Raw genomic sequence first — 27,894 nt, 5'->3', positions numbered from 1 at the left:
TTGCCTGGCAGATTCAAATTCTATTATATCCATGAAACCACTTGATTTTAGAAATAGTTTTTCAAGAAACAAGGGAATGCCTATAACCTTAATAGTTTGTTTTAACTGAGTGCATTATTTTACAATCTCATTTTTAAAAAAAATGTCTAATTGTCCTTTTGATTTTAAGAGCTGATAGAATTCTTTGCTATTTCAACTAACATTAATTTACAAGCAATGCATAATGGACTGTGGAGAATGAATAGTCAGTTAACTTCTATAACATCTGTTGCTAAATTCTACTTCTCAGGAAAACATTTCAGAGGATTCATAAAGGAAACCTCAGCAGTCTCAGGCACTTCATCTCAAGAAATGTTCTATGATCTAATAGTATTTCTCTCTGGTTTTCCCAAGCTGATTTTATTACCTACCCCACCCCACTGTTGGAAAATCTTCAAATGGAGCTTTCAAGAAATGTGAGCAAATCAAAATGCTTTTGAAGCAGCCTTAGGACCAGATAAATATCTGTGTAGCCCTGAAAGTCACTGAAAATTCAGTGCGTCATTCTAGAGAGTTCCTAATAAATGCCTTAGGTATAGAACTGTACAGAAAGTTTCACTTTAACATCTCATCAACAAAGAATGTTTTAACCCAAGTTACTGGAAGGCTTTTTTCCTGCTATGTTAGATATTTTATGTTAAAGTGATTTAAATTCAATATTAAATAGAAGCTACAAAATTATCTGGAAATTATTTTGTCCTTCAGGCCAGAACAGTAGAAAATGAAAGGTAAATCTCTTTAAGAAAAACAGCTTGGATCTCTTACAAAATCTCTGATGATTGATTGTCATCAAGCAGTGGTTAAAGGTAGAATGAAAATAGTTGAAAGTCTCAATTATTTGAAATCATGGAATTTTTACCTTTCCTCCTTCTTACTATAAGAGGTAATTTTAGGGTATATTTCATTCCTTTTAACCAACATCCTCCATTAGTTTTGTTGTACATTTTTATACTTTGTATTTTATGTTTATATATTGCATATGTTGTATTATCCTGAGAATTTCTCAGAGGATAAAATGGTGTTTCATCTTACCTCACAGAATTAGTTGTTGCGGGAAAACAGAAGGAGAAAAATGTGTTAGATATGTTTACCATCTTGAATTATTTGTAAAAATAATAAGGGTGAGATAGATAGATAGATAGATAGATGGATGGATGGATGGATGGATGGATGGATGGATGATAGATAGATAGATAGATAGATAGATAGATAGATAGATGATGGATGGATGGATGATAGTTAAATTTCAAAACATCTTATTTCTTCTTCTGGTCACTGCATTTCATCCTGATAAAAACTAAATATTTAATACACCTATGGCTACAAACAAACACACACACACACACACGTATTCTCATTTTAAACGTGAATTGGATGACTTAAAGCGTAAAAATTTCAGTGGGTAGAAAAGCTCAAGACCAGCACTGGATCAACACTTTCTGTCAGACTGCACTATCTAATGAATTTCAGAGACTTCGATTGTAAATTACATGTACCCCAATACGATCTTTTATACTACTTTAGAATATCACAACTAGTGAGATTATTTTATTTTCAGTGCTAGGTTTTTACAGCAACCATTTTGGATTCCTTGTTCTTGCAATCAAAGCTTAACTACCTTGCTGTTTAGATTCATCATTCAGAGAAATGCTTTAAGTTCTGAGGGTGACTCAGATCTGTATCAGAGGTTCTTATAATGAATCACCAAAGCTATGAAATGAAAAATGATTTTGTTAATGATAAGTTCTTCACTGAAGTTTACCAGGAGAGATTTTGCTTGTCAAAGGCTATTTTTCCCCCTTTGCTCACATTTATCATCCCTTGGGTATATTTTGGGAAACATAATTTTGTCATTACAACTTTTGTTCACCCTCATTTTTTGCTTGCTTAGTTTATTTTCTTAGATCTGCAGAGAGTCTTCCTATTGCAAATATTTCACCAGCTACACATTATAACGTCTTTAAAAATTAGATAGAAAATTAGATCTTTCTAACTATACTTTTCAGCTAACCTATTCATTTTCTTTAGAATAACTTTTAGTTATACTTTATTTTGTTTTTCTAAATATCAATATCATTGATTTTTTTTCAAATAGTTCAAAAAAAAACATCTAACAGTTCATTTTCTGAATATCTCATTAAAATGGAATATCAAAGTGACAGAGAAAAATATTTAATACATGAGCTATACATTCACTAAAGGATAGCAATTTAGGAAGAGATCAAACTTATTTTTAAATTTCATTCTTACTGGATTCTATAAAGTATGTTAGTCTTTTGGTTTTATTGATGAATCAAATTTAGTCATACTAAAAATGATGAAATGCTTTAAAATAGAAAACAGTACATATTATAATATTGTATATGTATGAATCTTTCCCCTTGTGAGCTCTGAAAAGCTGAATTTTTGCAAAAGTACAGGAAAGTTTTATTATTATTGATATACTGTACTATGAAGTGGCGATCGTATTCTATCAGTGCCAGAATAAAAATATACAATCATTTCCTATCAAATCCTTTCAAACATCTACTCTAGCTGTGATACCAAACTGTATCTAAATCAGTATCAGTGAATATTTGAATTATTTGCTCCTTTTCATAAAATCAAAAATCAGTAGTCTCATGTTGCCTAATGTTAGAGCCAGGGTCTATCTTGCAACTGGGTGTTTGTTGACTATTTTAAAAAAGGATTTCTTGTTCACTTTTAGCCCTGGCGAAAAAGCTTGCTTTAAAAGTCAGGCTACATTGTTTATTTTTCATACCAGCCTGCATTAAATTCAGTATGAATTTCAGTCATAGGGTTGGTTGTTTTATTTTGGTGTATCTGAGGCCAACTTTTACACAGCTCTCCCAGATTCACAATTGATATTTTGCTAATTATGAGTATTCTCATTAAAAAAAAAACAGAGAATAGCTAATTATAACATGATTATAGTATTTCTTCAAAATGGGCAAATAATGTTGATATTTGTAAAATTCTGAGAGAAATAGTATCTATATAAATGTATATAGGAAAAAACAGATAAAAAGAAATGATATCTTAGTTCTGTCAATTGCTCCAGAGACTTATACAAAGCTCTTTTTCTGTGTTGTTCTGCAACTTAAAACATCCACCTTGCCTTCACATAGAAATAATTAATTGTTTTAAGAAAATGGAAATCTTAAATTCCTTTTCAAGTTTCAATTATGGTTTGAAACAAGCACAGTTAATAAATGATTTGTGGCTTTTATATTTTTTACTGAAAGCCAGGTGACAGATTATTGCATATAATAATGAATTCTATTTTCTATGTAAAAATTAACTAACAAAGATCACCAAAGGTGTTTTCAGGAAGAAGGAAAACATTTTCTTCTCTTCTTATAGTTTTAGTAATTTTAATTTGGATGAAGTACTGCACTTTCTATTTCAATGTACAGATGTTAGAGGACTGGCTAATCTTGTACATGAGAGATCCATATACAGTAGAACTTCTGGTCACGAATGCTTCTGACCATGATCAAATTGGGTTCTGACACACACACACCCAAAAAAATCACAACTCTTTTTCTTTTTCACAGCTGATTTCCCCTTCCATGCCATTTTTTTCATAAGTGCCAAATTTCCAAATTAGATTAGGGTCACAACCAAATCGGTTTGCGACCAAAGTTATGGAACAAATTATGGCCGTACAAGAAATGTTCACGGCCTAGAATATCGAAGTAAAACATGGAAGTGGAAAAATGAAATAAGTAAAATTGTGTTATCACATGATTATGTACAAGTATTTACTGTACCAGTAAAGCCTCAGTGAATACTCCAGTGGTAAATGAGCTGGAAAAATATAATGAAGTGAAACTTTGATATACCAGACAATGGAAAGGCCATAAAGGAAATTAAGTTGTTTTAATAGACAACTTAAATATGTTATTAGCCAGCAGAGGGAGTACAATATAACTGAGTGGTTCCTTACAGGAAAGAAGAATAGAATCTAAATGCCCTAATCCTCTAGCTTGTTAAAGATGAAAGCTGCCTTTGAAATATTCAATATTTGTCAGTTAAGCTAGAGGACATAACTGTGTCAAGGAAAGGAATAAAGGGGTGACAGTAGAAAAAAACAACACAAAGTGATTGCAGGAAGAAAAAATCAGTTTAACTCAAAAGCTGCTTCTGATCAAATACAACAACCCTGACCTGTTAATGGAACTTCAGTGCAATGTGCCAGGGAGCAACTGCAGGATTAAGACACCAGAAACAGGAATACACAACAACAAAGTTTTAGCACAATAGGCTGGCAAGTTGCTGCTTCAACTGATATGGTGTTTTATTTCTGCCCATATGTAAAAACCAGAAAGATTAATACTGAAATAAAGATGTGACCAGAACCTGAAGGCAGAGTTAAAAGAGGGTTCAGCCTAGAATCCCTACATACCAGTGGTGGGTTCCTGCCGGATCGCACCGGATCGCGCGCTCCCTTTCGGCGCTAAACCCGGAAGTACGGTCTTGCCCCGCCCCTGGTGACGGGATGACGCTTGCCTGCGCTCCACCAGCTCGGCTGGGAACGGAGACGTTTCCTCAGCGGAGCGGAGCGCCTGAAAGGGACGCAGGCTCAGCCTGCCAGGCTGCCACCACTCCACTGAAGACATTGCTGAGCAGAGAAACGTCTCCGTTCCCAGCTGAGCTGGTGGAGCGCAGGCAAACGTCGTCCCGTCGCCAGGGGCGGGGCAAGACAGTACTTCCGGGTTTAGCGCCGAAAGGGAGCGCGCGATCCGGTGCGATCCAGCAGGAACCCACCACTGCTACATATCCACAAGTGGAACAAGTCAAACTCCCCCTTGAATTCCATTGATAAGTAAGTATAATCTTTATTGTCATTGTACTTAAATACAATGAAATTGGTCTTGATCCTTACCTAACTCCAAATAGGTGCTATCCAGAAGATTAGAGCTGTGCATAGGCTTAGTAATAAATCAGTTAAATTAGACTTTCACATTTAGACCTGGTCTATTGCATCTGACAATAACCTTTCTTTAACTGAGATCATTCACTTTGGAGTAATTTGTTGCAGTCATGTGGCAATAAGGGCTGAAGAAGGTGGGGATCAGAGCAAATAATTATTATGGTCTCCTGACTAAGACTTGATGGTAAACCATTAATCTACTATTTCTGTATAGCTGATTTAATTTCTTCACAGAAGATTCAGAGTTAAAGTTTGGTCAAATAAGAATTTTTATTGCAAACATAAATAAAGTCAAATAAAGCAATTGATTATGTAGGTCGCTTTGTTATCCATAGCTAATCAAATATGTAGCTATTTCGTCCTGCCCTTCAAACAAATTGATTCTTCATTCAGAAATTTCAGTACTTGAAACTGAGTAGCTGTTGAGCATTTATATAACTGCAAACTCTAGTCTCGAGAACCACTTAACTTATTTCTCATAAAAACATGACAAAAACATAATTTGGAAAAGCATTTTTTTGCCCAAGGATAAGTCTGACATTCACAAATGCCACAATAATTCATTAGAAGATGAAAGTGCTGTGACATCTTCACCCATGCTACATTTTTAAATTATCAATCTTCACTAATGAGCAGAGTAACCATCTTTCTGAACTTAAACAACAAGAAAGAAACATCTCTCTCTTTTAATTATTGCAGTAGCAGAAGAAAACCCAAAAGAACCATATTGCCTATTTTACAAGGGTTTTCTGGTTTTCTAAAACAATAAAGGCCTGAAAATTTTTGAGACATTCTTTCACTTCCATATCCGAATCCAATTTTATTGTTATATTTTCCTCTCTTACTGATTTCTCTGGGCTAATCTACATTGTGTCCAATTAAAATATGTTGTAGTGATTTAATGACCACGCAGTATTGATAACTTATTTTGATTTGAAATTTTATTAACATCACTAGGTACTGTACAATTTTTGAGATTTTTCTGACCTTTTCTAGTCAGTTCTAATTACTAATGATATTTAATGTCCTTTTGACAGGAATTGATCGTCTAAAATTGACGCATATATTTTATATCTTTACCAGAAAACTATCTGTTACTATGATTTTAGGATGTCTTCTACAGCAGTAAATCCCACCTGGTCATCTTTAGAAGAGTTTTAGCAGTTATTTCAGAGCTCATTACTCAAAGCCAGAAAACATGAGATAAGAATATATAAGCATCAGGAAATATAACCAACTGCCTTCTTCCTAAAATCCTGGTAGAAAGGCTGTCCATTTCTTAAGCTTTTACAATATATCATAAAATCAAGGTGCCTACTTTTTGTTCAAAACTTTAAAGAGCCATAGTTATTGGATGTCTATTCTTCTCAAATGCATTGCTTGCAAATAATGTCAATCAAGCAGTGCCAATCCTTGCTGCTTCATAATTGACCAAAAGCAAATTGTACATTTCCTCTCCAGAGTTTCAACAATATAATAAATTAACAGCAATCATTTTTCAGAAAACCTGCTGATATTAGCCTGTGCCTGCCAATCCATTTATTTGTGTAGCTAAAGGTAAAGGTTCCCCTCGCACATATGTGCTAGTCATTCCCAACTCTAGGGGGCAGTACTCATCTCCATTTCAAAGCCAAAGAGCCAGCGCTGTCCAAAGATGTCTCTGTGGTCATGTGGCCAGGATGACTAAATGCTGTAAGTACACAGAGCTGTTACCTTCCCACCAAAGTGGTCCCTAGTTTTCTACTTGCATTTTTTACATGCTTTCAAACTGCTAGATTGGCAGAAGCTGGTACAAGTAATGCGAGTTCACTCCATTACGCAACGATAGGGATTCGAACTGCAAAACTGCCAACCTTTCTGACTGACAAGCTTGGCATCTTAGCCACTGAGCCACCGCATCTCTTTGTGTAGATATAATTGTATTTATTTTTCAAAGAGACACACATTCCAGTTCCTCAAAGATCTATTTAAGTGGCTAAATGGTTTAACATGGTGACAAGCCTGCAGGTAATAACAAATATAAGATCAATTTGCAGCAATATATACACAGAATAAAAAGAAGTTGCATATGTACAAAATATTCAAATACATCAAAATAGAATGTGTCCAAGAAGGCCATAGGTGGTAACATGGTGATAAAGTGATGCTTCAGATGAGACCCTGAAGAATTATATCCTAAGCTTACAGCTACATTTATGTGACTATTACCTGTTTGTCTGCCTCCCTACCTGCCTACTTACGCCAGCCAACCATTTTGAAGAAAAATAAATGGCTTATGTGTTTCTTCTGCTATCCAGTTGCCTTGATTTTTCTGCCAAAATGCCACTGAATGCTGCTTCAAGCCTATTTGCTAAGTATTTACTCATCCAGCTTACCATAAAAACTATTTTCACCACCTAGGTATATGATGGAAAATTAATTTCATTTATATTTTCTTTTACAATACATTTTCTCTACAACAGACCATTATATGACTCTAAGAAATCGAGTTTGACACCCCTGGTATATCATATTCCCAGACGGTACATTCTCTGATGGAAAAGATGAAAGTTGTGATTATTCCATTTATTTTAATAGGATTGGTGTAAGGAGTGTATTTTTTGTGTGAATTACAATATGTATATAGCCGTGATGGTGAACCTATGGCACGCGTGCCACAAGTGGCACGCGAGGCGCTGCCCTGTCAGCTGGCCAGCGTGCATGCGCGCACTGGCCAGCTGAGTTCACCTTTTTAAAAGCTATTTTTCATCTTCCCCAGGCTCCAGAGGCTTTATAGGAGCCTGGGGAGGGCAAAAAGAGCCTCCCCCACCCCCCGGAGGCTTCAGGGACCGTCCCTGATGCCTTCGGAGCGCTTAAAATGACCCTCCGAGCAACCCGGAAGTCATTTCCGGTTTGCTCGGATGGTGGTTTTAAGCGGTCCGAAGGCTTCAGGGACCGTCCGAGGCTTCTCTGATGCCTTCGGAGCGCTTAAAACGACCCTCCGAGCAACCCGGAAGTCACTTCCGGTTTGCTTGGAGGGTGGTTTTAAGCGCTTCGAAGGCTTCAGGGAAGCCTCCAGACAGTCCCTGAAGCCTCTGGAGGGCCTCCGGGGGGTCGGGGGAGGCTCTTTTTGCCCTCCCCAGGCTCCTATAAAGCCCCTGGAGCCTGGGGAGGGCAAAAAAATGTAAAAATGGGGGGGGTCACGCGTTGTGCGCGCATGCGCACTGGGGGGTCGCACGTTGCATTATGGGTGCGGCATGCCCGCACTCGACCCCCCTGCGCTCCCCCCACTTGTGGCACCGAGCCAAAAAAGGTTCGCCATCACTGGTATATAGTAATTATATGGACTCCATCTGTAGTGTATATGAATTTTCTTTAGGGGCCCAAATTAGTGCACAATGCCTCCCAATTATGAAATAGTCATCGCTTTGAGCTAATCAAGACAAAATGACCTGTGTGATTGGATTGTTATAAGAATATATAAACATATAAGTTAGGACCAAAGACAAAACACCAAAGTGACAAATAGTGACAAACAAAAATATGGACAAACAAAAACAAGAACAAAAAGAAAGAAAGCTTTCCAAATCGCTTACTCTCTATAGCTGATGAAAACGTCAACCAAGAATACCCAATACATATTTATTGCATAGTCTGCTTTAGGGAAATGGGACAGTAACTCCCATGGGGGCTATTCAAAGTGCTTGCTCATTGGAAAGAAGCAGCAGTGGTTTTCTGAGTCACCCTCATTTAGATATAAGATAATCACTGAATGTGAATGCAAGTAAATTTTATTACTGTCTCAGATTAGCAAAAGACTCCTTTTATTCAGAGAGCATGTGGGAAGGGGCAGAAATCCATTGTTTTCATTATATAAACATTTGCTTTCCTTGAATTTTTCTATTTTCTCTAAATAGTACTATTCTCTAGCCTCACAGTCTATATTTTATCACTGAAGCAGTAGTCTAATCTTGTTAATTATGATTAAAAGAACTAATTACTTCTGTCATAGGACACACATTACCATTGTTTTCCAGTTTCTTTAGGATTGGATGGCTTTCTGATCTTAAGGAGTATTTCAAGGTAGATTATATTTGATACACTCAGTACACCACTTGTATCCCAGAATATTATTTCCTAATATATTTCAATTATGATGTTCTAGAAATGTAAGAGTTCTACACAGTGGTGGGATTCAAATTTTTTTTACTACCGGTTCTGTGGCCATGGCTTGGTGGGCATGGCAGGGGAAGGATACTGTAAAATCTCCATTTCCACCGCATTCCAGGGAAGGTTACTGCAAAATCCCCATTTTCTCCCAATTAGTTGAGACTCTGGAGGCAGAAAATAGATGGGGGCAGGGCCAGTCAGATATTTACCGGTTCTCCGAACTACTCAAAATTTCCGCTACCAGTTCTCCAGAACTGGTCAGAACCTGCTGAATACTACCTCTGAGTCTATAGATTGAGTTAAAAATATTGGTAATTGAAATAGTTTAGAAATTTGCAACAATTCTAGCAGGAATTTAGTAACCTTAAACTTAAATCTTTCTGGAGGTATAAACTGTAGTTCACAGGTGACACTCAACAGAGAGAGATTCTTCTTAAAAGATTTCCAAATTATAAGCATAAATTCTCTTTTATCACAGTTCCACCAGGAGGAAGGTTGGCAAGGCTTTCAGGGGGGAAATACCTCATCCATTATTTAGTCAAGCAAGTGTGAGATCAGGCAATGGCCGGCTTATTAAAAAAAATAGACTGGTTTGACTTTCATAGATTCAGAGGCTATCCACTTCTAAACAGGACAAGATCAAAGGTGAGATTTGAAAAATAGTCTGATTGTATATTTGACAGCTTTGGTAATATAATCAGCTAAAGGAGAAGCAAATGGAAATGGAAATGTCAGCTATTTTTAACACAGATAACATCTTAAAGTGAGAATACTTAAAAGGGTGTTAATAATTAACTCTGTAAAAGAGAAAATTACTTTTTAAGTGACACTTTTTTTAAATCAAGTTGGTTCGTAGGATTTATTCCAATTACTCCTTCTAATGACAGCATTTCCGCAAATATTTTTTCATATTCCCTTTTACTTAACTCCACCCACTTCTTTGGCAATCAGTAACATAATTCTTTTTACCCTTTTCCAAGAAGTTTCTATGCTACTTCCTTAAATTGCATTTTCATTTGCTTTGTTGACAAATTATTTTCTGATTTTTTTTTACTCGACCCATATGTTCTCTTTCTGTAGACAACTTATTTTCATTCCAGTTTGATTCTTTTTTATTCCTTGTCCACTTTTTACAAGATCCACACTTTGAATCAGGGGTGTCCCACATTCATAACATTCTCATCCTTTCATTCTTCACTTCTTCATTCAATCTTTCACAAGGAGCACTGGGATTCTGAGTCTCAATAAAGCAAGGAACTTTCTGTGCCCAGAAGAATATAAAGGAGCAAATTGCAGCTCACTCGGTATGATATACTGTCATTGTTTTTTAAAAGGTGTAAAAAAAATGAGGCCCTTTATCCCACAAAGCTATTGACAGTGGTTCTTAAAGGACCATGTTATATCCTTCTTTGTTTGAGATTAGTACCTGCCTTAGGCATGTTGTTACAATCTGCTTTGTGAACTACCTCAGCTGGAGCTGACATAGCACTGAATAAATGGATTGAAACGACACCATTATATGATCTCCTGTCAGTTGAGCCATGATGTAAACTTGACAACCTTTTGAGGCCTTCTTATGGCAATTCATCAAGGATAGATGTATGCTTTCAAGTTATACCCATCACATTACACACTACTTTTAATACTATACTTTCATTCAGTAATTCCCTAATATGTATCCTGAATCAGGTAAGAGAGCAGACCAGTCAAAATATTTGCACTGAATATATATGCAAATATATATGTTACTGTGAAAGTCCGAAATCTGGTGAATGTCGACATTCACCGGTGAATGAAAGTCCGAAATCTGGTGCATGTCGACATTCACCGGTGAATGTCGACATTCACATAGTTGCTTGGTGTATGTCCTTATCCTCTCGACACCCTTACCCTAATACCCTTACCCTAATACCTCGGCTCCTCGCTTCCTTTTAAGTGTCTTCTATTCGCGGACTTTTTTAAAAAAACCTGCGATCCTGCGCGGTTAGAACGAGTAGTTTCCAGGACCGCGAATTGAAAAGCAAAAGTAAAGCGTTATGCTGACTCGTTATATATGTCACTGTGAAAGACCGAAATTGGTATGTGTCGACATTCACCGGTGAATGTCGACATTCACCAACATTCACCGGTGAATATCGACATTCACCAATTTCGGTCTTTCACGGTGACATATATATGACAATATCATTGCAAAGTGATTTCTCATTTTATACATTCTTATGTATTAGTCCCTATATTAATCTAAGAAAAAGAAGCTTGAGAGAAAATGTAGCCTCAATGGGTATAAGGCACGGATGTCAAACTCACGGCTTCACGTTGCCGTCATGTGATGTTCCACAATGTTTTTCCCTTCATGGAGCTGGGGTGGGTGTGGCCTGGGTGGGACACATCTTCACTGTGACACATTTCCATGGGCTGCCAATTTGACACCTTACACCTGGTGTAAGGTATTAATTGCATAGAATGGGTCCTGAATAGCTTTCTGTCTCTGATGTGCACTTAAAAGAGAAATTAGAACAGTGTTTGTCAATGTTGGCAACTTGAAGGTGTGTGGAATTCAACTCCCAGTATTCCTCAACTAGTATGGAAAGAGGTTCCAATATTACTCACACTTAAATTAAAGGAAACAAAGCACTTTTATTATAAGTTATCTTGTGATGAGGATTGCTTTTTGGGCAGCATTTTAGTATGTCCCATACACTAAAATAGAATTTTATACATTAATTATACAAAGGTTTATGCAACAACAAAATGTCTTATTTACAGTAATTATTTAGAAGACAATATTACCCATTAAGCATATTTTTAATGGTGCTGGAGATTTAAATAGTTTGTTTCCAATTACCATAAAATTAGCCATTTCTTCCTCCCAGGAATGGAATTTAGGTTGACTTTTAGGTGAACTTTTAATTTTAAGTGACACATACATAATCATCAGCTAAATTTTAGTAACAGTGTCTTTAACGCAATTCCCTATACTACAGTCACTATGGAATCATTAGAGAAAGATGGTTCTACGTAGGAAGTTGACACTGAACAAGGTGGTGGTAAGTACCCATAAGACATTCATTAGTACAGTGTAATAATGACATGTTGGCTTGATTGCTCAAGAAGCCAGTAAGCAATTCCTCAATTTTTGAATGAAACTAATTTTAATTGCCAAGAGCTTTAAATGTCACAACATTGTAATTGCTTGTTTAAGCAGATACAATGAAAGCTGCCTTTTGCTGTATTTTTTTAAACTTAGTATTTAAATAATTTTCTTGCAATAGGTTTTTTACTATTATCCCCAAATGGTTATTATTGAACTGATTATTAACAGATTCCCTATAATAATAAAAAATATGACTGAGTTGGTTTGACCCAAAGTAAAGTAAAGTTAAATTAAAATAAACAACTATCAAGCCCAGGCCCAAAGACAAGACAGTAAAATGCAATCAAGGCTGATAATTTTTCTGCTTTTATCCAATAAACAGAATCTTGCCAAGCTAAAGCTGTAATATTCTGGCCACCAGATCTATCTTGAAAGATTTTAGGGTGTGGCTACCTCAATCTCTTCCCCCTTTCTCCTTCAGCTTTTAACTCTGCTGTATTTTAATCTGGGCCTAATCTAGGAAACTTCTATCTGTCCCCCAGTGCTACTGCTGGAGGTGTACATTCAATCACATCAACTTTTTGTTAAAGTTACAGGAAAAGTTAATAATGCCTTTCTAGGAACTGAAAGGAAATTGCATTGTTATTGTTCAGTGGTTCGTCATCAAGAATTTCAAGCAGCTTTTGAGACCTAGTTTGCAGCTTGACCATCTATTTTAAATGTTAGAGTGGTACAAAGGGAAGCTGTTTCTATGGGTGCTTCTCAAAAACCCTATGTAATACTTTAATTTCCATAATCATTTGAAAGGCCAATCGAGAATGTTCTTCCCATGAAATCATCACCTGGCAAAATCCTTCATAATTGCCATGCTCCAGAGCTGGTATTCAGCCGGTTCTCTCCGGTTCGGGCGAACCAGTAGCAGAAGCTGCGGGAACCTCTGCCCCCCACCCGCGCCAACGTAATGTGTGAGCCCTGCACATGTGCAGAAGGCAGTGCTCATGAACAGACACAGCACATGTGACCAAGGCAATCATGCACACTCCCAAATTGGTGAACTGGTAGGGAAGGTAAGAGAATCCCAGCGCTGGCCTGCTCCACAGAGAATTTAAGTATGTCAACAGTATTATTGAACAAACTAATATAGAAATAGTTTTTTCTGTAATACTTACCGTATTTTTCGGAGTATAAGACACACCTTTTTCGCTCAAAAAAGAGGCTGAAAATCTGGTGCATCTTATACACTGAAAACAGGATTTTTTGCCTCCTAAAACTCCGTGCCCTTCACCAAAATGGCTGTGCCTAGCTTTTAGGAGGCTTTCAGAAAACTCCTTGGGGCTGGGTAGGGCAGAAATGAGCAAAAGATGGGCCATTTCTTGCTCAATTTCGCCCCCACCAGACTCCAGGAACATTTTATAAGCTTCCTGAAGGCTATCCATGCCCTTTTTTTTGACAAAAATGGGCCCATTTTCATGAATGATGGGTCATTTTTTGCTTGTCCCCCCCCCCAGAGCACTCTACAAGCCTCCTAAAGGCCCTTTAAAAAAACAGGCCCGTTTTCACAAAAAACGTCCCGTTTTGGGGAGATTTGCAGAGTGCAAAAACTTTTTTTTTTTTAAATTGCTTCTTCAAAACCTTGGTGCGTCTTATACTCCAATGCGTCCTATACTGCGAAAAATATGGTAACAGAAATTTCAATATTCAGGGTAATTCTAAATAGTAAAAGGGCAGGCCAAATCCTCCTAATAATTGATTAGTCAAATTCTTTCATTTTCTTACTGTCAGAATCTGGTACATTATAACAATATGCATACAGTGAACTAAGACAGGATTTTAAACCAGTTTGTTGATGACATAGTTGCCAGATTCACATATAGCATTAAAGAAATAATATCTACATCACACTAAGCCAAGAACAAAGAAGCAAATTATTACATAATTACATATGACCTAATGCATTATGTGATTATGGTTGACTTATTTGAACATAAGCTGAGACTCCTGTTAGAAATTCACAAACTGAAAAACAGTAACAGTTAAACAAAGTTTGGAGAAAAATAATAATTGGCTTTGCATTACTTGGATAATGATCAAGAATTCTATATTAACTTTTACTTTTCAAAAAAGGAGAAGCAGAATATCTAAAGTGGGAGCTATGAAAGAACTCCCAATGGGTATAGGCTGGTTCAATGAAGAGGCCTGAGCAATCTCTTAATGAAAACTCTTCATTAGTTATATCTTTTTATTCATGTGAAAAATGACAATGGTTATTAATATTCTGGTATTCTTTCAGAAATGTCAGGCATAATTAAAAATGTTCAGAATAGATGGGAATAAGGTACTTAGCAAATATCTGACACTGTATGACAGATATGAAAATGTAGTGAATATTTTTTTTTAGAAAAACACATTGATCTTTATATTTTAAGAAGCAGAATGCACATTTTGGAATAAAATTTGAAATCTATCAGGGCAAAGTAAGCCTAAGAGATATGTGTCCCTTATAACCTTTATTTGGGCATTCAAAAGTTAGGAGTAATCCTTATTCAAGTTCTCCCAATTATCATGGCTGGTCACCAGTGTTTCTCATCTCCTCCAGCATTAAGGAAATAGTCTGCAGGAAAATGTCTTCATGTGTAGAATTGTAGGGAAGCTTCTAAGTGAATAAGCAAGGTAATTTAACTTTTTTTAATGTTTGAAGGTAGCCAGTGATAATTTAAAGGGCTATAAAAAGAATTCTATGAGGCTTAGTAGAACAGACCACAACATAGTCAGTTTTATTTTTGCTTTTGACTACCAATTTGTCTCTAGGCTCAGTACAATTTTCTAAGTTTCACAGCCTAAGCAGTTTAAGGTCAGTGTCAAGAACCATTTCTTCCTATGCAGAACATTCAGAACTATTTCATGGCCAAACTAGATTTTTCCCTCTAATTTGGGTCTTTCATAAGTGTGACAATTTCTGAATTAAATCATCACTCTTTACATAGAAGATATAGTTCCAATAGCTTTATTATATTTAACAGGCTTCCATTTTTACCAGTGCAGAATAAATTTTGTCAGCTGTTTAAATTCCCTTAATTGGAGCAAAGTTGTTATATCGATGGTACTTGTAACATTTACTGTACCCATTTGTATTCTTTTCCATGGAATTCAAGGCAACACGATGAAGTTAATGATAGCTTTCTTTTGAGAAGAATACAATTTTCAAAGATGGTGATATGGAGCAAGGAGAAAATTAAATGTCTCTTCTACTCATCCCATTGCCAAACTAATTCTGATGCTCAATGACTATTGATTGAAATGTAGATTTGGGAAACTTGCTTTACCCACAATACCTGATGATATTCATGACTGAGCACTGATTCCCACATCTATGGCTAATGTGCCACCATGTTTCTATATATGAGTCTTAAAGTGCCTTTATTTTTTGTGTTGATAATTTACAGTGCCCAAGGAGATATTTTAAAACGGTGTTTCTTTTTTACTTTAACTTTACAGATAAAATGAAGAGCCATCTGCTTTTATTCTCCTCATCTTTAGTCATTTGACATTATACACCTTGTACATTTGCAGGTTCTAATTATTAGTCTGCTAATATGTGATTACATTAGTCCCAAGTAAAGAAATATTATATTACATGAATACTCTATGATAGGTGGAAAGTGGCTTCAAAGGAGCAGTCTCAAAAAAGCTGTTTGACAAAGGGACACACTGCATAACATGCTAAATATATGCATTCATTCTCATTTTTTCTTTTTCCTTTTTTTTTGCAAAGTCCCAAAAGCTATTCAGCTATCAATAGCAGTTTCCTAACTTGGAGAACAGTAAGTTCAAAGAGTAATTAACATTGGGATAATTATAGCTGGCATGTCATGAGCTTTAAGCTCTCTTTCCTTCCAGATTTTGTTTCCAGTTCTGTTCTGATCCTGCATCAGACTAATAATAACTAATTAATGTACACCACAGCTGCAGTTAAACTGAATACCTGGGATGCAAAATCAACAAAAATCAACAAAGAAAATAACACTGTTCTACAAAAATGGAAGATTAGACTGGAAAATAAGATTTACAAGTTGAGATCAGATGCAAACAAGCTAGAACAGTTGAAAGACAAGAAGCTGAAGAACAAGAAGACCAAAGAATACCTAATCAGGAAATACCATGACAGAGTTTTGGCAGCTTGACTAATATTATGAGATAAACCCAGGCTAAACCCATGAGCAAAACAGAGCACACAGCACACAGAGCCTTCATACAATTAATAGAGGTTTATCTATACAAATATATGCAGACAAACACATGGAGATAAATCCCTTACCACTCAGCTCAGACACAAGGAGAGAAATGAAATACACGACGATAGAGAGAAATGCCGTCTAATGGTCACCTATATACAGACACATCTTAAAGGAATTTCTCCATTCTCCTTCCTTGTGTGAACCCCACCAGAGTCTTAAAGAGGCGATACCATACATTGTTGAATCATCCTCATTACATCATCTTACAGATTGCAACCTTACATTCGCTGGCAGCTATTAAATCCTCAGTTACCTGATGCAAGGAACTTAGAAACAAGGAAGATCAAGGAAACACTGGAAATAATAAATCAGCAAATAACATCTATAGCCAAGATCAGCAGAAATGAAGCTCAAATTGCAAATTATAGGCAGAACCTCCAATTTCAATCCATTCTGAAATGCTTCTATCAATCCATGAATGGAGAAACTGCAGAGAATCAGTCAGTACCTGACAAGGTAAAAACAGTGCAGTTCTGGATGTGGATATGGGATAATCCAAAGAAACAACAAAGATGCAGCTTGGTTAAAAGAGATGGATAAGAATAAAAAAAGAAGTTGAAATGAAAAACCTAGTAATAACAGCAGAAATGGTAGAGAAAAGAGCAAGGGAGATCAAGAATTGGTTAACACCAGATGAAGCTGAACTGCATGATTTTTTGTTGAAACATCTAACTGGTCTATACTCACTCATTGCCAAGTCTAACAACACACTACAAGGAGGTTAAATTGAATAGTGACATGGAAAAACTATCTGAAATGAAAGATCCAGCAAAAGGGACATCACCAGGCAACTATAGGCCAATTACTTGCTTACCAACAACTTTCAAATTGCTAACTGATATGGTAACTGTCCAACAGCATCTAGTTGAAAACAATCTCTTTCCACCAGAGCAGAAAGGAAACCACCCCAATATCAAAGGGACAAATGATCAACGCCTAATTAACAAAATCATTTTAGAAAACTGCAAGAGAAGGAAGACCAACCTGAATGTAGCATGGATTGACTACAATCTATGCATTTGATTCTCTGCCACATGACTGGATAATCAAGTGCCTAGAAATAGCAGGAGTCAGTAGAAACATCAGAAACTCAAGAAAATGAAGAAAGTCTCAAAGTCCAAACTCAATGGAGGAAATACCATCAAGGCAATCAACTCCTGGGGAATTCCAGCCGTTAGATATAAAGCTGGAATAATGGACAGGACTCAAGAAGAATTCAAAGCAATGGATAGGAAGAAAAATAATGACAATGAATTATGCACTTCAACCTCACAGTGATATTGATAGACTATATCTACCAAGGCAAATAGATGGGTGTGGAAAGTTTGAAGAAGAAAACATAGCTTTGGAAGAATATCTGAAAGTCAACGAAGAAGATGCACTGACGTTAGTACACCAGGAAGCAGCAACAGGCAGTAAGCGCTCCTATGCAAAGTAACAGTTGAAGAAACAGTGGACCACCTAGTAAGCTGCTGCAAGAAGATCACCCAGACTGACTTCCAGCAGTGGTCTGACAAAGTAGCAACAATAGTGCATTGGAAGATCTGCAAGAAATATCATTTGCCTGCAAGCAAGAACTGGTGAGACCATAAAATAGAAAAAGTCATAGAAAATGAAGAAGTTAAATTGTTTGTTTGTTTTTGTTTGTTTTATTGGATTTATATTCCGCCCTTCTCCCAAAGGACTCAGGGCGGCGTACAACATTAAAAAACACACATCCCGAAAGTTAAAAAGAAATTAAATACATATCCAAATTGCTCTGGGACTTTAGAATTTAAACACCCATCACATAATACCCTGGACTTAACAATTTTTTTTAAATAATGTTTTTATTTTTGAATAAACACAAACAGACAAAACACAACAAACAGCACAAAAATATCTTCCATTACAAATTATAAAGAGTGTGTCAATTGATTACAAAGAGCTTTCGTGCATCCCTTCCACAGTCATCACCTACAATTCATATCAAGTTATATGTTTTAAATCAAATATATTCATATACTGTATGTTACTATCATCCTACCTCAATCTTCATATGACTATGATTGTTTTTACATCCCTTTATATAAAATATTCCAAAATTTAAAGCAAAACCACATGATGGCATTCCGTTATCTATTCTCAATATCATCCAGCAACATTACATCTTTATAACACTTTCTAAATAAAAAATTAATTATGTTTAATAGCAAAGTTTCTAGACTTCCTTTCTTAATCACTGTTTACAATTTATATCCAATTTACCTTTTATCATGTCAATACAAATATTACATTATTATCATTATAAATCATTTATTTAACAACATCCGTCATCATTTCATTTTCATTTTTTATTTTTTGGGTCTTAGTTTAACTAAATTTGACTTACTCTTTTTTTTAATATTATAAGCTTTTATACATAACAGAGTTTCTAAACTTCCTTTCATGATCACCATTTAGAATTTATACCAAATTTCCTCTTATCAAACCAATACATATGTGTACATTGTTATCATTATGAATTATTTATCTAACTATATCCATGATCACTTCATTTTTAACATAATGCTCTAATTTTAACTAAATTTGACTAATATTTTGTTATTAGTTTTCATACCTCAACCTGTGTTTTCAGTAATAGTGCAGTCTTGTGTCTTTTGCCATTTGTGGAATTAGTCTTCTGGTTATTTCCTGAATCAAATTTGTATGGACTTCTCTTTGCAACTTGTTGCTTTATGCATATCTTGTAAAATCTCGAGACCCTCTGTCCGCTTCTTTAATCAGCTTATCTTTGGTTATCAGTAGTGCTTTTGTCAAAATTTCTCTCCTTGAATCCATCAATTCTTCTCTTTTTTCTTCTAAACCTTGAAATCTCAGGTAGAGCTCCGTTCCATTTATCTTCCCTTTCCATGTTCCACTCTTTCCATCTCCAACTAGACTCAGTTCACTGTCAGTATCCATAATTATCTTGCCTCTTTGTTCATTTCTCCTCTGGATTTTTAGAACTCTAACCTCCACTTTTTCCATTTGCTGGATATCTTCAATTTTACTACATTACAATCTATATTTTCTAATCTCTCCTCAATTCTCTGTGTTGTTTCTAATAATTTTTGAATTTCAAACATAATCTGTTGTAATGTTATGGTTTCTTTTAGGTGTTGTGCCATACTTCCAACTAGTAAACACTGCCACTCTAGTTTCAAAATAAGATTTTGTTTTCACTTCTCTCCAGCTGCCAAAGAAGCGTCCAAAGAGCACCTCTGTAAACAACCTGTGTTCTTCTCCTTATCTCTTCTGTAAACAAGCTGAAGCCTTTGAAGTGCAAAGTCAAAATGATCAAAGAGAAAAAAGAGAAAGCAATATTTCCAGGACTCAGCCTCCAACCTCCAAGTGGCAGTGTAACTTCTTTTCCCTCTGATGTTACTACCCTCTTTATATTCCTTTTATATCTTCTTTATATTCCAGGCTTAAAAGAAACAAAATTCTTAAATAGGGCAAAATAAAGAGACAAATCCCCTCCAAACCAATATTATAAAAATAAAGAAAAAGATTTAATCCATAGGTAAAAAAAGAAATAGAAGAAGAAAAACCAATACTTTCACTTTAAAAAGTAGAAAATACTTGCAAAACTTCTCTCCATAAAAAAAAAGGATAACACACCGATATAGCTTAATTTTGCTGCTTATTTTTCTTTTCTTTGCACATTTAATTTAGCTTTGATTTTTTTGGCGCAATCTCTTTTATAACAATAAAATTTCCTCACCAGATGGACACACTTCTCTTTCTGCTATCCTCCCATTGCAGAGCTGTCTCAATGTCAGCAGCTTTTGGCTGCGTTTCTGTCGCCGGCAAGAAGAGATTCTCTTGGATCAATCAGGGACATTGCAATGTCCCTGAGATCAGCAAGATGTACTCTTCTCTGTCACCGTCTCTTCGGGACAGTTTAGATCCAAAAGGACCATCCAGTGGCAAAAATATTGACTGTGATCTCAGAGCTCCGAGATCGCCCATCGTGTTGTTGTGACGTCAGCTCTCTTCCCACTCTGGACTTAACAATTGTTGATAAGACAAAAAAAGTCATACTCTTTCCTGTCACTGTCTCTTCAGGACGGTTTAGGTCCAAAAGGGTTATGAACATCTGGCTGACTGTGTGATGATTAATAATAGTAATAATAATAATAACCAATAAGCAGTTTATTTATCTATTTATTTTTATCTTACCTTTATTATTTTTATAATTTTATAAAAATATGAACAAATATTAATAAACATTAACTCAAGGCAACAACCTTGAATACCTAATATTCCTTCCTCTTCTTATTTTCCTCAAAACAACAATCGTGTAAGATTGGGTTGAAAGAGAATCACTCCTCCCAAATCACCTAGTTGGCTTTGTTCACAAGGTGGAACTAGAACTCTCGGTCTCCCGGTTTCCAGCCCGATGCCAAACTGGCTCTGCACTGCACCAAACTGGCTGTAATATAGACAAATACTGTATACTATTAATGTTTTATGTTCAGTGTCAGTTTTGATATTGAATAATTTCTTATATGACTGCAATACATGATATCAATTCAATTTGTAATTAATAGCTAATATATCTTATTGTTTAGTGTTTGTTTTGACTGATGTAGCAATCTGTTACTGTTCACATTCTCATTGTTGTGCATTCTTATTGTGTATGCTTTATCTGGAGCATTTCTTCTTCTTCTTTCCATTATCCTACTTTTTTTCCAATGTTGGCTTAACCACCTTTGTTTCAAATTTTAGTACATTTGTGTATGACACAATACATCATTTTTTGATTACATTCTACTATATAGGATCCCAATTACTTGGTCTCATAAAAACCGAGGGTCCTTTCTGTTTTTAACTCTTCAGTATGACAGATTCTTATCTTCTGCATCACTGCACAACAGGTCTGTTTTTATGCACATCACATTTTTGCTCAACCTGAATAAGCCACCTCACATAAAACTGAAATTACTTTTGCAGTTAGCAATAGCACAAATGCCAGCTGACCTAAAATAATTTTGTATGTGTTTATGCATAAATATAAGGCACTCACCAAGTATTTTATAAATAATGCACTTTGAGGCATGTTTCCAGAATTAAAGGTCAGCAGCATTATTATTTTTTTACTTTAGTGTGCATAATTATGCTAGAGTATAAACCTCTGCAGGTAAATGTAGCTATGAACAAAAGACCAATGGAGCTCATTTCATTGTTTCATACGCCTTTCCATATTACTTAAGAGTGACATGTGAGTCAGAGGTGATATTCAGCCAGTTGCCTTCAGTTCAGGCGAACAAGTAGCAGCTGCTGTGGGAGGCTCTGCCCATCTACCCTGACATAATGCTCGAGCACTGCACCATTGGAGAACGCGGCGCACATGCGCCGAAGTGGCCCGTGCGAGTGAACGAGCGTGCACACTCAGATTTGCAAACTGGTAGGGAAGGTAAGTGAATCCCACCACTGATGTGAGTGTATTCTCATTGCTGTCCAATGTCCATGTATAAAACACATGAGTGACTGATCAGAATCGTACAGCAGCATAGCAGTGGCAGGAAAGCAGCATTGCTTCCACATCAGCTTCGAAGTGCAGCTCCTTTTCCTTGTAGTAAAATTCAATTTATCACATAATTGCTGTCAGTAAATGCTATATGGCAAAACAAACATTATTTGGCTCTTAGTAGTACTCGTCCTAGGGCACTTGCTGTCCTGTCCATACTTTTCATCACCATCTGAGAAGAATGCATTGGTTCATTAGGTTAGAACGCTGGGCTTGTATACTAAGATGAAGACACTAAAACAGACAATAGGCTGAATGTCTATAGAGATTCTCAGTCATCCAGATCACGACTGTCCCAAAGGTGCTTTTTCAAGAGGCAACTGGACTTTATAGTTTTTCTTTGAACACGCTTCGCTTCTCATTCAAGAAGCTTCTTCAGTTCTTCAGAGTGAAACACCTTCAAAGAAAAATTAGAAAGCTCAGTTGCCTCTTGAAAAAGTATCTTTGAGACGAGATGCTATGCTGCAATTTCATTCTGGTGTTTCCCACTGTTTAAAGGATTTCTTGCCTTGTTCTTTACACTCTGAAACCGGAGACTACCAGTTGCTGCCATAATAGATATCTCTGTTATGAAAGAAGGCTGGCTAGTAGGAGAAAAAGCACCAAGTTCAACCTTTGTGTTATTTAGGTGGCATTCAACAATGCGTCACATAGAATTTTGCTACTATCCAATGTCAAGTGGATACAATACTTTACTGGTGGCTATATTTACATACCTGCAAAAAAAATTGTAACTCACAGAGTATTTGCCAAGGCTTGGCAGTATACTTCAATTTTAGAATATTATACTTTTAAGAGTAACAATTTGCTTTTCAATGAATTCCATTTTTACAAAGAAATTGTGAGTGTAAAATATCACTATTTGTTTATTTTGCTAAATGGGTTTGCCTATTTTCGCTGCTTAAGACATATAGTAAGATACTTTAACTTCAAGATACCAAAGAAGTATTAAAAGTAAGTATTTTTTCAAAATGGCATAAATATATCAGGAATATGGAGCTCTGTGTTCCTAACATATTTATCTCATCATCTCTTAATCTTGGACATCAACCAGGGGATGTCTGAGACATTAATGAAATTATTTTCTTAACTTTGATTCTTTGCTATATTTGCTATGGGCTTTTAAAAATCCCAGTAACAAAATATACAATAAAATATACTCTCAAATTATTTCTTAAATATAGGAGATTGAACATGCAATCTACCTTTTTCTTGAAAATACGTATTCAGAAAAGCACTAAAGGTCTCCTGAGCACAGAGGAAATATTTCATTTTATATTAATTGGCATGTTCCTCATTTTAATAACTGCTCCACTGAAGACTGCTAATTAAATGGCTGCTACTTAAAATTATTTTTCCCTTTGATAAAGTAGTATTTAAAACCACAAAAATGTAATGGTTCATCCTCAAATTAAATAATCAGTAGCTGACAGATATGTTGAAAATAGTGAGGTTTAAACCATCAATTAAATCAAAGACACTGTAAAGAGGTTAATAATGATATAGTAGCTAAGATCCATGGCGACATATTCATATTAAAATTCCAAACAAAGATGTACCCTATATTGGAACAAATTAGTACCTGGGAATGTAGAGGAGAATTATATTATGATACTGGAGAAAATTTTTGTTATTTTTTAAAATATTGCAGATGCATTATTTCAGATTTTTTTTTATTTTTTTTTAGGAGCCAATGAAATAATGATTTTTTTTCCTTAAGATTTACATGTGAGATTTAGCTTGGATTTTTTTAGATGCTGTTTTAAAAATGAATAAAGATGAATTTTCCTTTTTAATACCATATTATAAGTTCAAAAACTTGCCTTAGACATTACCTCCCATATTTACCTGGGAGTTAGCAATATTGCACTTAATAATCTAAATTCTGAACTCTCTTCCTCAAATAGAAACGTCCCTTCCATCCCAGTAAAAGTAGAGTAGGGGTGTCAAACTCAAGGCCCGGGGGCTGGATGTGGCCCACTGGGTATTTAGATCTGGCCCTTGGGACTGCCCTGAAAAGGACTGGCTTGTGGTGCTTCTGCCAGCGAAAATGGGCTCCTGATCTCTGTTATCAGCTGCCACTGCCACTTCCAAGCCTCTGCCAGTGAAAATGGAGCTTGGAGTCCATTTTCACTGGCAGAGGGTTGCAGGAGCTGTGGTAACTGAAAACGGAGCTCAGGAGTCCATTTTCGCTGGCAGAGCTCAAAGGCCACCACAGGCTCCTTCGACAGGAGTGACATCAAGCTGTCCACACCTACTCTAGCCATGCCCACCCCATCCTCCTGAGGTCAAACGGAACCTTCACGAGGCCCTCAATGAGTTTGACACCCCTGATGTAAAGGAAGAGATGAATTGGTGCTTATTAACATCCATGAATGATTTCCAGCTGGGTAGATTTAAAAATAGGCAAGGGCATTGACTTCTCTGCTAATGATAACATACCACGGAGAACAATCCAATGGGAGTAATGACACAGAGTAACATTAATTAGAATCTAAACTTGTATGGAAATATGTTTCATAAAATTCACACATATACACTATAGACTGTAAAACTTTGTAAACTTGAAATTAGTCTGTTTGACTCACTTTGCTTCAACTGTGTCTACAGGCTCTCTTTATTAAGGAACCAGTTCCCTCCTCTAATATAGCTCTATCAATTACTTAGATTTTAGTCATAAATTGGATCTGTTTATCTCTTAATTATACAACTGTCAACTCCTTTTTTCATAGATTGTTTACCAATCTTTTATATTGGCTTGCCACATTTTTCTGCCTTACTTTGACCTTTTATTTAAACAATAATTATGGACTGATTGCTTTAATAACTTCCAAGTTGACATTTGCTGGGGCAAAGAACATGAAAATATGTTCCAAATATAATACATGGACAATATGATCCCTAAATTTAAATATATGTAAAAGAAATCTAATTCTTTCTTTACCTAGTAGGTATAATGAATTTTCAGGAACTACTCAATAATGGACTTCCCGTACCAAACATGAAGATATACTGATACTATACCACCTAAAACTAAGCAAAAATTCATAGAAATATTAGCAGATTAAATGTACAAAGCTTGAAATATACTGAACTATAAGAGCATTTTACATAGTAGTGGTAGATTAAATAGGATTAAATGCCTTTCATCTGATAGTTTTGAGTGATTTGTTTCTTTGAAGTAGACTAATAGTATGAGAATAGTGACTACCTTATAATCTCTATGCATAACAGATAATAGAATATTTCTATTCTTGTACAATCAGAATGTGTAATGACATCATTTTAATTATAAACATCATTTTCACCTTTGCGTCAAGAAGAAAAACCACCCATTTCAGAAAAGACAATATTTTACCATCCTTCTCTCATCTACCATTGTAGTGATGAGAGACCATCCTATCATTGCAGTGATTAATAATAGCTATGTGCCATACTGAAAATCTTGGAACAAAGGAATTGCATACCAGAGTGTACAAAATTATCAGTTATGAATCCAATATGTTTGAAGTCAATAGTTCACAATGTACAGAACATATCGGAGAGCCTAATTCATAACTTTTTGTATAACATTTACACATTCCATTGCAGCGATGGGGCTTATAAGAAAAGAAAAGAAAAGTGAATGAGTTTTTCTGGATTCAAAAGAACAAAGATAACAAAGGGACCATTGTACTAATGTAGTAAATAAATTTCTCATCTTAATGGTTAATTGCAAGTAATTGATAAATCTATGTTACGTTAATAAAAAAATAGCTGCCCTTAATATTTTGAAGCTTATCCTAGGCATATAAACTGCTCCTAGCTAATTAGAGAAGTACATTAAGTCTTCTCTTTCATTCATTTTTCTAATTTGATTTGCAAATCAACATAAAGCTTTATTTTAATTTGCATGATAAAGTAACATGGATTGCCATATTGCATAAACTACGGTACATGTTCCAAATGACTCCTTTAATAATGTTTTCTTAATGACCACACTACTTATAATAGTATTTTCTCCTTTCTTGCAAGTGAGAGGAATTCATTAACGAATAAAGATTATATCAAATCTGAATAAATAAGGAAGGATCAGAGAATCTCATGAAAACACGAATATTAATCTGTCTAAATTTAGATTAACAGTTTAAATCACGTAAAATATGAACATGTTTAAAATAATATTCTCTGCATTGCTATGAATCTTATTTAACGCAGTCAAAGGTTGCTACCACTGGAAGGTACCAAATATTCAGATTGTAAGCCAAGTCATGATTTCTTGCACCTGTAGAACACCTATAAGAGTGCTGCTTTTAACACAGCTTTTATGTACTGCAGGGGTGTCCAAACTTGGGAACTTTAAGACTTGTGGACTTCAACTCCCAGAATTCCCCAGCCAGGCTGGCTGGGGGAATTCTGGGAGTTGAAGTCCACTAGTCTTAAAGTTCCCAAGTTTGGACACCCCTGATCTACTGTCATGACTACAACTTTGTTGAACTTCCATAGACTTTCCATAGAAAATTTATCTGCAGGTGGTATTAGATATTAGTCTTGTATTCCTGAAACAGCTCAGCATAGTCAATATGTATATGAGGGAAATGATAATTTAAGTAGAATGCATTGTGCAGATTATTCTGTAGATGCATGAAACAATGAATTTTTATATCACTGGACAACCAGATACATGTGTACAATATGAAATTCTGTAACGGTTTTACTGGTGAAATTATATAAAAATTCAGTGTTCTAGGGAAAAGAAATTTCCTAAAAAGTTTAATATATTTTCTTTACATATGAAACAAAATATGTATATCTATCTATCTATCTATCTATCGATCGATCGATCGATCGATCGATCGATCGAATAGATAGATAGAGAGATAGAGAGATAGATATAGATAGATATAGATATATAGATATATAGATATATGTGTGTGTGTGTGTGTATATATATGTGTATATGTGTATATGTGTATATGTATATATGTATATATGTACATGTACATGTACATGTACATATACATATACATATGTATATATGTATATATGTATATATGTATATATGTATATATGTATATATGTATATATGTATATATGTATATATGTATATATGTATATATGTATATATGTATATATGTACATGTACATATACATATACATATACATATACATATACATATACATATACATATATATATATATATATATATATATATATATATATAGTGTGTGTGTGTGTGTGTGTGTGTAGACACAAACAAAAAGAACTTGCAAAAATATTTTCTGAATTTTGAACAAAAAGCACAAAAATTTAAAGCACATTTCATATCAAAATATATATGCAAAACACTTTTTAAATTCTTGTTTTTTTAAAAAAAAATTTTTAACTGGCTGAATAACTAAAAGTGGCACACACAAAAAGCAGCAGTGGCAGCATGGAAAAAATATGTAAAAATAAAAATATCCATAAAAGTAAATATGGACTTACAGAGAGTAGAATTTGGATGGCACTATGAATGACCTCTAGGTACTGAAAGTCAATTATGCAACCTGTCACAGAGACATAGGAAATATCATCTATGATCCCAGGAGCTGAAGGGCGCACCACTCTTCGTATGCAGCCTGGCCCATGTTCTCGCCACCAAGATCGATGCATTGAGATGTTAAAGGTCATGAGATCTGTTTCCTAGTAAACAAAACAAAGCATTTTCAAAACATAATTTTAATAATGTAATATGAAAAATATATTCCAAAGGAAATGCATACTACCACAGTAGTTTAAAACAATGGAGGTGAAAATTGCCTGTAAAATCTCATCAGTCTCTTTTTGGAAATGTCACATGTTCTT

General features: G+C 35.4%; 1 protein-coding gene across 2 annotated transcripts in view; it reads right to left on the bottom strand.

The window, feature by feature from the left end:
* Window positions 1–27,894, bottom strand: part of NKAIN3 (sodium/potassium transporting ATPase interacting 3) — a 234,924-nt gene that overhangs the window by 31,173 nt on the left and 175,857 nt on the right. For both annotated transcript variants that reach the window (XM_081952568.1, XM_081952569.1), the window contains exon 4: window positions 27,535–27,732. In XM_081952568.1, coding sequence (XP_081808694.1) covers window positions 27,535–27,732 — 198 coding nt within the window. The remainder of the gene's footprint in view (window positions 1–27,534; window positions 27,733–27,894) is intronic.

This window comes from Natrix helvetica, assembly GCF_964273705.1.
Source record: "Natrix helvetica genome assembly, chromosome: 4".
Taxonomy (NCBI): Eukaryota; Metazoa; Chordata; class Lepidosauria; order Squamata; family Natricidae; genus Natrix; species Natrix helvetica.
Note: the sequence above shows the minus strand (reverse complement) of the source record. Positions and strands in the feature narration are given on the sequence as shown.